Source organism: Populus trichocarpa, chromosome 18, assembly GCF_000002775.5.
Source record: "Populus trichocarpa isolate Nisqually-1 chromosome 18, P.trichocarpa_v4.1, whole genome shotgun sequence".
Classification (NCBI taxonomy): Eukaryota; Viridiplantae; Streptophyta; class Magnoliopsida; order Malpighiales; family Salicaceae; genus Populus; species Populus trichocarpa.
Genome location: NC_037302.2, coordinates 7794993 through 7806841, shown reverse-complemented (window position 1 = coordinate 7806841; position 11849 = coordinate 7794993). Strand labels below are relative to the sequence as shown.

General features: G+C 32.3%; 2 protein-coding genes across 2 annotated transcripts; one reads left to right on the top strand and one right to left on the bottom strand.

The window, feature by feature from the left end:
- Positions 1-2086: 2086 nt before the first annotated feature.
- On the top strand, positions 2087-4944 carry LOC18107702 (replication protein A 70 kDa DNA-binding subunit A). Its single transcript, XM_006371941.3, has 2 exons — positions 2087-2491; positions 2982-4944. The coding sequence occupies exons 1-2, from the start codon at positions 2232-2234 to the stop codon at positions 4732-4734; spliced, it is 2013 nt and encodes a 670-aa protein (XP_006372003.1). The 5' UTR covers positions 2087-2231; the 3' UTR covers positions 4735-4944.
- A 387-nt stretch (positions 4945-5331) lies between these two features.
- LOC18107703 (uncharacterized) lies at positions 5332-5964 on the bottom strand. Its single transcript, XM_006371942.3, has one exon. It carries the CDS (start codon positions 5792-5794, stop codon positions 5426-5428), a length of 369 nt encoding a protein of 122 aa, XP_006372004.2. The 5' UTR covers positions 5795-5964; the 3' UTR covers positions 5332-5425.
- Positions 5965-11849: the final 5885 nt, after the last annotated feature.

The following is an 11849-nucleotide window of genomic DNA, read 5'->3' as shown; positions in this document are numbered from 1 at the left end:
TTTCTCTCCCTAACTTCTAGCGCCTCTATTTCTAAGCTTATAACCCTTTCTAAAACTTGAAATACTTTGTTTAAATCTAAAAAAAAAACTTCTCTAAACACTTTAATCCTCCTCTATTAAGTTTTTTTAATGTAATAACATCAAAGAATTCATGCAATTTTGCTCTCCTTTCTTCCCTTAATAATTGACAGCTCTTGACTACCAATAGAAGCCAATAAAGCTATTTATATGCATTAATTATTATTTACAATATTGTTATTATGCTATAATTCAGGAAGATTTTTTGTTTACTGGGTATCTTGTCTTAGCGTAATTTTTACAACTTGTCTGCCTCGAGGTTTTAATCCATAAAACCTCATTTTAGAAAATTAAATATATTTTTTAATCACAAACCTAATTTTTTTATTTACAAATTTCTTTTTTAATTTGAAAAAAACATGTTTTTTTATGACAAGCATTGTTTTTAAACAAAAACTTATTATGTTCGTAAAAGCAAGATTCAATAAAAATTAAACAATCATAAATCAATCATTTCTATGCACTTATATGAAAAAAAATACGAGAAAAAATAAATTTTAAACAAATTATATAAAAAATAAAAAAAATATTTTATTCTCATTTAATATTAATAAGAAAATTATTTTAGAAATTATTTGTATCAAGCTAATAGATAATTATTCAAAAACCAATCAATAATAACATCTTAAAAAAGCCATAATCTTCTTAGAAACAATTACATAATTTGTTTTTGATAGCAATACGTTTTTGGAATAAAAGGAAATGACAATTAAAACAAAGAGATTTGTTAAAATTTTCAATAATTTGAAATAAGTATGGAAAATATATCTTTTAAATTTAAACTTCATTTTTTTTTATTAATGCATAGCTTTATTTTGTTTTTACAAAAGTATATTTTTAAATCAAAAGCATTGTTTTCTAAATAAAACTTATCATGATCTCAAATGCAAGTTTTAATAAAAAAAATATTTAAATAATATCTTAATATTTTGTATGTAGATTGAAGACAAACAAATAATAATTAATGTGATACAATCATGTCAAATTTATTAATAAAAAATATAAATATAAATTTTATTTTCATTAAATATTCATGAGCAAAAATTTATTTTTTCTTCATAATAGGTATATAATGATTGAAAAAAAAAATTGTTAACATTCCCGGTAACTTATGGGCCTACAAAGTCAGGCTTGAGTGTTTGACCTTCCTAACTTCTTTTAAAAAAATAAAATAAACAATATTTTTGTTGTTAGTCAGATTTAAACAACTATAGAGTTTGATAAAAAGTCATGTCATAGGTTTTTTGGACTTAGAAACCTATTTTTCACCATATTCTCACCTAGAACCCTATATTAAATATTATTATAGGTTGTTTGGAACCCTCAAATTAAATTCAATTAAGAGATTTTTATAAAATCTCATGTTTGAAATTATTTTGAGTGTCAATAATTGAATCAAATAGAATTCAATCTCTAAAATTAGTATAAAAATAAATGAGAAGGCAACCCCTCTTATTTACAATTTCAAAAAGAAAAAAATTAATATTAAAACTTTTTTTTCCAAATAATTCATCAACTCATCTTTTTTTAAAGAGACATTTGAATAAATAAGATTAAGGTAATCAAGTAATATAGAAAATACAATGAATTGAATTTCACCTTTTTTTAATATATGAATTCAATTTATTAATTAATTAAATTTAAATTAAAAACTATAATTTAATTTATTTATAATAAATAATTGATTCAAAACAAAATTTTAATAAACCAATTAAATGAGTCAAAATATGATCTCAAAACAAAATTAAATATAACTTTGTTTGGTAACCTCAAAACATTTTAAAATAGATAAAAAAAATACAAAACTAAATCAAATAAAAAATTCCTTTCTTAACCAAATGTTTTTTTTTTCCCCAGTAAGACTAAAGTTAAAAAACGCGCTATCTTACCGAGAGAAACACATAAAATTAAATTATATTACTTAAAACTGGGTAGAAATGTAATTTGAGTAGGTGGGCACCTCGCAGCTTAATAAATAACTTTTTTTTTTTTTTTAAATACAAAACAAAAACAAAGGCGGTTATTTTCATTTCTTCCTGCAAATTGCAGTGCAAACAGGATCCATTGCTACCCTCCAAGTAAAAAAAATCTATCATATTTCTAGGGTTTCTGCTGCCCTCAAACTCATTTCTCATTTAAATCCAACTAAAACGATGCCTGTGAATCTGACGCCGAATGCAATTGCGATGATAAACGGCGGCGATGTGAACTTGAAGCCGCTAGTTCAGGTTTTGGATATAAAACAGATGGGAAGCGCGCAGGAGAGGTTCAGGCTCCTCGTCTCTGATTCCGTTTTGACTCAGCACGCCATGCTCGGTACTCAGCTCAATGACCGAGTCAAGACTGGCCTTGTCAAGAAAGGATCTGTCATTCAATTGATCGATTACATTTGCAGCCAAGTTCAAAAGCGCAAGTCAGTCTGTTTCCCTAAATTGAATCTCCTCATTTCTTCCAAATTATAAATAATTGAATCTCATCGATTACATTTGCAGAGCCAAGTTCAAACGTGGATTGGAATTCTTGAGGAAATTCTAAGTTTATTTTGAATTGAAATTTAAGATGATTGGTTGATTAAAATTGAAGTTGTAGAAGGAGCTAGTACCTGGACAATCTCTATACATGAAGAAATGTATTTATTAACTCTTTTTTAAGTGTAGGGGGGGGGGGGATTATATTAATTATCAATATATACTTGAAATTAATTAAGAGTTCATTACGTGCTATTAAATAAAATAGATCATACTTTGAAGAGTATCACATAAATTTAAATAAGCTGATCAGATTTTAAATGGTGATAAACTGAAAGAATTAATGATAAAATGTGTGTTCTGGGACTTGTGTAAGTGTTTAGCTCTTCTTTGACTGACACTGGCTGTTTTTCTTTTTGGTCACTCTTAATACAGGATTATTGTTGTGCTCAACTTGGAAACTATAATACCAGACTGTGAAATAATTGGAAATCCAAAAATGGTCTCTGATGCTCCTGCTCAGAAGGCATTGCCTAATACCGACTCAATGCAGTCATCAATGGTTGATTATAACAATCCGAGTTCTCAAAGTCATGGAAGTAATATGCACAGCATCAGGCCTGCTTTGAGCAGCCAAAATCATGGTGGAAATATGCAAAGTTTCCGGCCCACTTCAAGTACTCAAAATCAGGGCAGTAAAATGAGGAGTTTCCAGCCTGCTTTGGGTGCCCAAAATTATGGTAATGATGTGCAGAGTTTTCGACCGACAGTTCAACCTCCATACCAACCCCCTCCAAGTTACAGAAATCATGGTGCAGTTATGAAGAATGAGGCACCAGCACGGATAATTCCTATTAATGCTTTGAATCCTTACCAGGGACGCTGGGCTATCAAAGCCAGAATAACTGCTAAAGGGGATCTTCGCCGCTATAATAATGCTCGGGGGGATGGGAAGGTCTTTTCCTTTGATCTTCTTGATTCTGATGGAGGTGAAATACGAGTGACCTGCTTCAATGCTGTTGTTGACCGCTTCTACGATGTTGTTGAAGTTGGTAAGGTTTATCTGATTTCAAAGGGTAGCTTAAAACCTGCTCAGAAGAATTTCAACCACCTGAAGAATGACTGGGAGATATTTTTGGAGGCAACTTCAACTGTGGATCCTTGCCCTGAAGAAGATGGTTCTATACCACAACAGCAATTCTCCTTCAAACCCATTAGTGAAATTGAGATTGCTGAGAACAATTCCATATTTGATGTAATTGGTGTTGTGATATCCGTTAACCCTTCAGTTCCTATATTGAGAAAGAATGGTATGGAAACTCAAAGAAGAATTCTGAATCTGAAGGATGGTTCTGGTTGGACAGTTGAGCTAACCCTTTGGGGAGATTTCTGCAACAAGGAAGGTCAAAAGCTGCAAGAGATGGTTGATTCTGGGTTTTTTCCCATTTTAGCTGTCAAAGCTGGGAAGGTTAGTGACTTCAATGGAAAATCTCTGGGAACAATTTCTTCTACTCAGCTCTTGATAAATCCAGATATTCCCGAGGCTCATGCTGCGAAAGACTGGTTTGATCGAGGGGGCCGTGATGTTGCTTCCATGTCTATTTCCAAAGACATTGCGCAAGGAGGACCCAAAAACGAGGTTCGCAAAACTGTGTCCCAGGTCAAGCTTGAAGGTCTTGGAAGATCAGATAAGCCTGATTGGGCCACTGTGAGGGCAAGCGTAAGTTTTATCAAAACAGATACATTCTGTTACACAGCCTGCCCTTTGATGATTGGAGATAGACAGTGTAACAAGAAAGTGACAAGATCCGGAAACTCAAGATGGCAGTGCGATAGATGCAATCAAGAATTTGACGACTGTGATTATAGGTATCTTCTTCAAGTTCAGATTCAGGACCACACAGGATTGACTTGGGCAACAGCATTCCAGGAGTCTGGGGAGGAGATATTGGGTTACCCAGCAAAGGAATTGTACTTGTTGAAGTATGAATCCAATGATGATACCAGATTTGCAGACATAATCAGGAGCCGACTCTTTTACCAGTATATTTTCAAGCTCAAGATCAAAGAGGAAATGTATGGGGATGAACGAAGGGTGAAGATAACAATTTTTAAGGCTGACAAGGTAAGCTATTCTTCAGAGAGCAGATACATGCTTGATTTGATTTCAAAAGTTCGTACATATTGAATAATCTGAACCTAAAGCATCTGATTTTAGATCCTGTAGCTTAAGCTCTTCAGAGTTGATTTAGGCTTTATACCACTTGCTTATAGGAGATTCATTGTTAGTGATTTTATCAATACTGTCAACCAATACACGTTTATAGGCACCTTTCAGATTAAGCCATGTAGCCTGTATTCAACATACTTTGAATTCAGCTTGAGATTTATTTTTTTATCTTTTCTCTACCCACTCTCTCTCAATATCCTGCATCTGGCGCTGATTTATCTGGGGAGCGTTGGCCTCTGCCAAGGAATGGTTGATATGATTCCAAAGTTTTTGAAGCTTGTTAACATATTTTAAATGTGCAGTTGACACTTAATTTTGTCATGCAATTTTGTGCCTTTTATCCTTCTAGTGCTCAATGCATACTGCGGTAAAGGCTGTGATCTCTCTTCTGAAAAATGAGAGCTGATGAGCCATAAAAATGGAACTCTTTTATTTCTGTTAAATTGCCAAGTGAAAAAGATTTGTGTCCCTTGGTTGTGTTGCACCAAGACAGGAAAATTAATTTTTAGAATTCACTAGTTTTGGACCAAGTTACGTCTAAGGGCGAGTCACAGAAAACACACAAAAGACGCACATCTTCATTGAAACACAGATTTATGACATAAAGTTTGTAAAAAGAAGTCCAAGCAATCTCAGGATTATACATCTCTTAACTCCGCCTGACCGGGTCGAAATTGGAGACTCCTACCACTGCACCGGCAATGGCAGCAAGCACAACTCCACCAGCCACAATGCTGAGCAAGAAGTTATTGAGAGACGGAGAAACCCCAGGCCCAGCAGCTTCGGCTACCTCTGGGATCACCATGGAAACCGTGAGTGCACCTGCTGTCAATCCAGTGACTACCTTCTCCTTCAATGAAGCCTTGACTTGAAACCTACCATTGCATCTTGATGCCGCCGCAATAGCCTTAGATGGCCTCACTGGGAGTGGCTTGAAGAAAGCCTCGGAGGTTGGGGCCGCCTTTCGGCTCGCATGAGTTAATGGCATGGCCATTGAAACAGCTGAAGTTGAAGCCATTTCTTTCTTTAATCTTCGCGTCTGCTCTCTCTACTCAACAAGAAGCTTTCTTTTGGTGAATTCACCTTTTAAGACTGGGGGATGATGTTATTGTTATGGGGGCTTGTCTCACAAGGCGGAGGGAAGAGGTCCAATGAGAGGAGGAAATTTGAGATATCAGGTGGACTTGTCATCTTGATTCTCTTTCCTATGTGGCAGCTTCTCAGTTAGGAACCGGTGGATAAGGTTATCTGATTGGGCCGCCCAATCACCATCAAGTTTGAAATTTGGAAGGGCAATTATTTTAGGGACTGTTTGGTGAACGGTTAAATCATTATTTTGTTATTTTTTAAAATTTATTTTTACTTTAAATTAGTTTATTTTTATTTTTTTAAATCGTTTTAATAAGATGGTATTGAAAATAAATTTTTAAAAATAAAAAATATTATTTTAATATGTTTTTAATTAAAAAAAACATATAAAAAAACAGATATAAACATCTTCTAAATAAATATCAACTAGGTATTTAATAACTCTTTAAAAATCATGATTTTAAGAACTCAGTACACTTACAAAATCCGTTTGAAATTTGATATTTTTTTCAAAATTATAATTTTATATGCAAACAATGATTTTGAAACTGCAACCCCAAACAAAACTAAGTAAGGCATCGTGTGGATATCACTTATCAAGCAGCTATTGGATGGGCTTCTTCAGGTTTGTTTCTACTGTTTTCCAGTGGAAACACCTTTTTACGTCTTCGCATTAGGGCTTGAAATACCGATAGTAAGGTTTAAGACTTTTAAGGAGAGCCCATGGCAGTTTAATTATTTGTGCACTATGTTACTTCTAGTGCTACGATGGCAGCTTTTACCAAAATTTTTTACACAAAACAAATATATGTTTGCAATGGTAATCGAACTCGGTTTAATTGATTAAATTTTAAAAAATATATTAGATTAATATGAATTAATCTATTAAATTCATGGTTTAAATTATAAATTTTATTGGATTCAATAATATATTTTTAAAATATATATATAAAAAAATATGAAATCAACCAAACTTTAAATATAAAATTGAAAAAGAAAACTCAATTAAAAATTCAACAAAACCTACTGTTTAAAACTATAATTGAAAAAAAAAGGGATAGGTCTAACGCGGCTCGACGGTTCCATGTAATTCCTTTGGCAAAGGCCTTAACTAGTAACTATAGTTCTGAGTAACTCCTTGTCTCATTGATCCGAAGGCGGAAGTCCCACGTGTACTAAGCGCTCTCTCTCTCCGATCTTATTCCATCCCTATCAATCTCTCATTGAGAGTCCAACAGTCAGTCAAACTTATCAATCTAGTGCCTTTGCTTTCTTCCTATTGTTAGCCATCCTTCTCGAACCTAGATGGGCCAACATGCCTAGGCTTTTAAAAAAGCCTAGGCATGTAGGCTCGACGTGGGCCTAGGATTATAATGTTTTTTTTTCAATAATATTTTTTTTATTTGATTATATGATAAAAGAATTATGAAGATTAATTCAAAATCAATTCAAAATCGAAGGATGAAAGTGAATAAAATTAGAAAAAAAAAGTAAATATCTAAAGAGGTCAGGCTAGGTGTGCGGGCCTAAGTAGTCGGCGCGCTTAGGCTATATATTTTTTTGTTTTGTAAATGGGCAGAAGTTTTTTTTTCTCCCCTTATTTTTCTTTTTAAAAGTAATAGATAACAAGATGCTAGTTGTGACAGATGACACATTTTCTGTTAGGTGACAACCCAAATTACGACCATCACTATAATGGTAAAAAAATCAAGGAGAGGACTTTTTGGACTAAAAACCCATTTTTGAATTCATTTTCATCGAAAATCACCTCTAAAATACCATAAAAACCTTCATAAATCACAAGTTAACATTAGAACACTCTAGAACACTAAAAAAAAAAACAAAATCAATTGAGAAATATAAAAACAAAACCTGATATTCTTTTTCAGGTATGTCTATAAGAAAAATTTACCATTATTGAACTTCTCTTGTCAAATAAAATCTATTGAGATGTTAATGTGATGTTTTTTTTTTGTGTTTGTTTGGGTGAAAAAGGCTAGGACTTGGATTTTTTAGTCCAAAATATTAGGAACTAGTTTTCCAGCGACTTTGACAACTAACAAAAGATACGTCATTCACATAGTTTTTAACTTGTCGCAGTACTTAGCTAGTTATATAACACCTTGTTTGTTATCAAATCTTATGCTAAATTGAATTCAATTTATAATTACATTTGAATTAAATAACCTGGTTTAATTATTATGTTTGATATAAAATACTAAATCATGGAATTGAATTCAATTATAATGTTTGGAATACCTATAGAAATAGATTGAATTAACAAACTTCACTATTTTAGCTTTAATTTAGAAATTATTTTTGTTACATAATTGTTTTCGTTACAAGGACCCATATTTTTTTTTAAAAAATGATATAAAATATAAGCATTTTAAAGAAGATATAAATAGAACTATCTTATATTAATTTTTTATTAAATATTTGTTGAAAAAGATTTAAAAATATATATATTTGTTAAAAACTCTTTAAGAGATTTATGTAGCAAATAAAAGGGTCCCTTTGATTTATTTTTGAATTTTTTTATAAATTAGATTTCATTTGAAATTTAAATCATACTTTTACGAGAGTCTTTATACAAAAAAAAAATAAAAATCATTAAACTATCTAAATTGAATTGAATGATTAGAAATAGACTGTAATAGACAAGGACAGAAAATTAGAAATCTCTTTCTCGATTATTCGTTTTAGGACCTTACAACATTCTTATACCTTACTACAAGCCCTTTGTTCGAGTCGCCGCCACCACCTCCTATCGACAAAAGTCTAACTTGCCAAAGTTATGGCCTTGCAGTTGGTGGCACAGCTGCTACAGCGCTAGCTGTTTACAATCTTATAATCAATCATCAAGTGGTGCACACCACGTAGACGCAGCTCAGGGCAGAGACCAAATGTGTTTAGGCTTAATTTTGGGTTGCCGGTGGTGTCTTGAAAAAAAATTCAATGTTTAATTTAGTAAAATAAAATTTTATTTTATTTATTTAAAACAATTAATAGGGGTTAAATTTAAACCCAAGCAAATATTTAGCTTTTTTTTTCTTGTCAAATCAGAGACAAAATTTTCAGTTTTTTTTTTTAATTTGATAATTTCACATATTGTTGATGTAAGATTAGACTTGATGATTTTTTATTTGTTTAGCTTGATTTTGGGTTCTCATGGTGCCAAATTTTTTTTTCAAGATTTGGTTAATGCTCGATTTGCCAAAATAAAATACAATTTTATTGATTTAAAATATTTGAATCTTTAGATACTACTAAAATTGAAATTGAAACAAATATTTAGTTTTTTTTTTTTGTCAAACCAGAGATTGAAGTGGAGAAGTGGCTAGTGTGTGTATTACATGGGCCATCATGTTAAGAAAGCCACCGTATCGTGGTGGCGTGTATGGCTTCTTCCAGGATTCAACGATGGCCTTCTTTGGTGGTATTAGAATTTTCTTGACAAGGGTTTTCTTATGAGGTGGCGTGTGATGATGTTCATACTCCGGTTCGGCTCTAACCATCAATTATTCTTTTCTTTCTTCTCTCATCTTTTCTCTCTTATCTCCTCGGTATTCATGACTGACCTTTTTCAAAATAGTAAAGTGACTTATCAATTTTTTTTTACGTCAAGTTGAGTATCTATTATTTCGATTGCTATTTTTAACAACAATTATAATTTGATTTTATAAAATTGACACTCGGTAAACCAAGAAATTTTGTTTGGAGTCAAAGAAAAAAAAGATAAATATGCAACATAAAAGAAAGACACAATTAACTATTGATTGTAATGGTTACCCAGAAGTTTTTGTGGATAATATATATATATATATATATATATATATATATATATATATATATATCTTTCTTTTAACTTCATGTTAATTCTTGTCATGCATTGACATCTTTGCACTTCCATGGCACCAATCTTCATACATAAAATCTCTGGAAACACATGCATTTACAGTATGAATTAATCAGAAGAACTTTTTGTTTATTAAAATCTACAACTGTCACCAAACCAAAAGTAAACAACTCCTGGCAGAGTGTTTATACATTTTACAACATTACACGGCCCCAAGGCATTCTTGCTTTTAACATGTTAAGAAAGCCACCGTATTGTGGTGGCGCGTATGACTTCTTCCAAGATTCAATGATGACCTTCCTTAGTGGTGTTGAAATTGTCTTGATAGGGGGCTTCCTTATAAGGTGGCATGTGATGACTTCCACACTCCGGTGTGGCTCCGACGACTCATTATTCTTTTCTTTCTTCTCTCATCTTCTCTCTCTCCTCTCCTTAGTTTTGGTGAATGACCCTCTCCAAAATAGCAAAGTGGCATGTCAATTTGTTTTGGCATCAAGTTCGGTCTCTATTATTTCGATAGCTATTTTTAACAACAATTATAATTTGGTTTTGTAAAATTGATCCTACATTGATATCTTTGCACTTCCATGGCACCGATCTTCATGCACAAAATCTATGGCATTTACAATATGAATTCATCAGAAGAACTTTTTGTTTATTAAAATCTATAACTGTCACCAAACCAAAAGTAAACAACTTCTGGCAGAGTGTTCATACATATTACAACATTACACGGCCCCAAGGCACTCTCACTTTTAATATGTTAAGAAAGCCACCATATTGTGGTGGCGAATATGGCTTCTTCCAAGATTCAATGATGACCTTCCTTAGTGGTGTTGAAATTGTCTTGATAGGGGGCTTCCTTATGAGGTGGCGTGTGATGACTTCCACACTCTAGTGCGGCTCCGACGACCCATTATTCTTTTCTTTCTTTTCCCATCTTCTCTCTCTCCTCTCCTCAGTTTTGGTGAATGACCCTCTCCAAAATAGCAAAGTGGCATGTCAATTGTTTTTGACATCAAGTTTGGTCTCTATTATTTCAATAGCTATTTTTAACAACAATTATAATTTAGTTTTGTAAAATTGACTTTCAGTAAACCAAGAAACATTGTTTGAAATCATGAACTAACGAGACAATGAGAGGTTGAAGAAATATTAGGAAAAAAAAGATGAATATGCAACATAAGAGAAAGACACGATTAACTATTGATTGCAATGGTTACCTAATGTTTTTGTTTTTGTTTTTTTATCCTTTAATTTATTTTGTCACTTTATTTTTTTTAATTCAATCATTTTACATTGATTTGATTTGGGATTGAGCTTGGTGATTTGTTTCGGTTGGCTTTTGGCTTGAAATGGTGTTCTCGCGGTGTCAATAATAAGTTCTAACATTTAGTTAATGCTTGATTTGGTAAAATAAAATTCAATTTTATTGATTAAAAACAATTGATGCTTTTAGGACTGAATGTGAAACTATAACACATATTCACCCTCTTTTAATCACGCATGGACCATGATTTTATTTTATTTTAGTCCATGAAGTTTTTATGTTTTTTTATCATTGTTTCTTATGGTTTTTATGTTTTTTTAGAAATCATTTTGTTAATATTTCAATCCCTTAATTTGGATGAAAATAGGGAGGGTTGCCAGAGAAACAGGGAAGTAGAGAGGAGTTTAGTTGGTTGTCCACAATCAGGCCATCAATAAAGTTATTTTTTTGTGTCAATGAATTCGATTTAGCAAGAGGAGTTTCATTATAGTGTTTTTAACCCTCCATCTTGGCACTAAAAGGTAGATCGGGCCTCCAAAATGTTTTTTGAATTAGGTTAGTTTTTTTTTAGAATTAAGGATGATTTGAACTTATTATCGGGTTCATTGAGGTGTCTAAGGTTATATATCTTTTCAGTGAGATAAAGGATGAAAAACAGGTTTTCTTTGTCGAATAGGTTGAAACCTGACATTCTAGCCATCTAAGGTGGTTGGTAATTATAATAGAAGGCAATACATTGTCTGCCGCTACTCATGACACGCCATTTATCAAAGAACCAACTCAATCTAATAGATTAAGCTGTTAGGTTATATCTCAAGATATGATTTATATTATTTGCACCAAGCTTTTTTTTTA

Coding starts and splice junctions, on each gene's coding strand:
- LOC18107703 (XM_006371942.3), bottom strand. CDS start 5,794: ATGGCTTCAACTTCAGCTGTTTCAATGGCCATGCCATTAACTCATGCG.
- LOC18107702 (XM_006371941.3), top strand. CDS start 2,232: ATGCCTGTGAATCTGACGCCGAATGCAATTGCGATGATAAACGGCGGC. Junction 2,492..2,981: donor AGCCAAGTTCAAAAGCGCAA/GTCAGTCTGTTT, acceptor CTCTTAATACAG/GATTATTGTTGTGCTCAACT.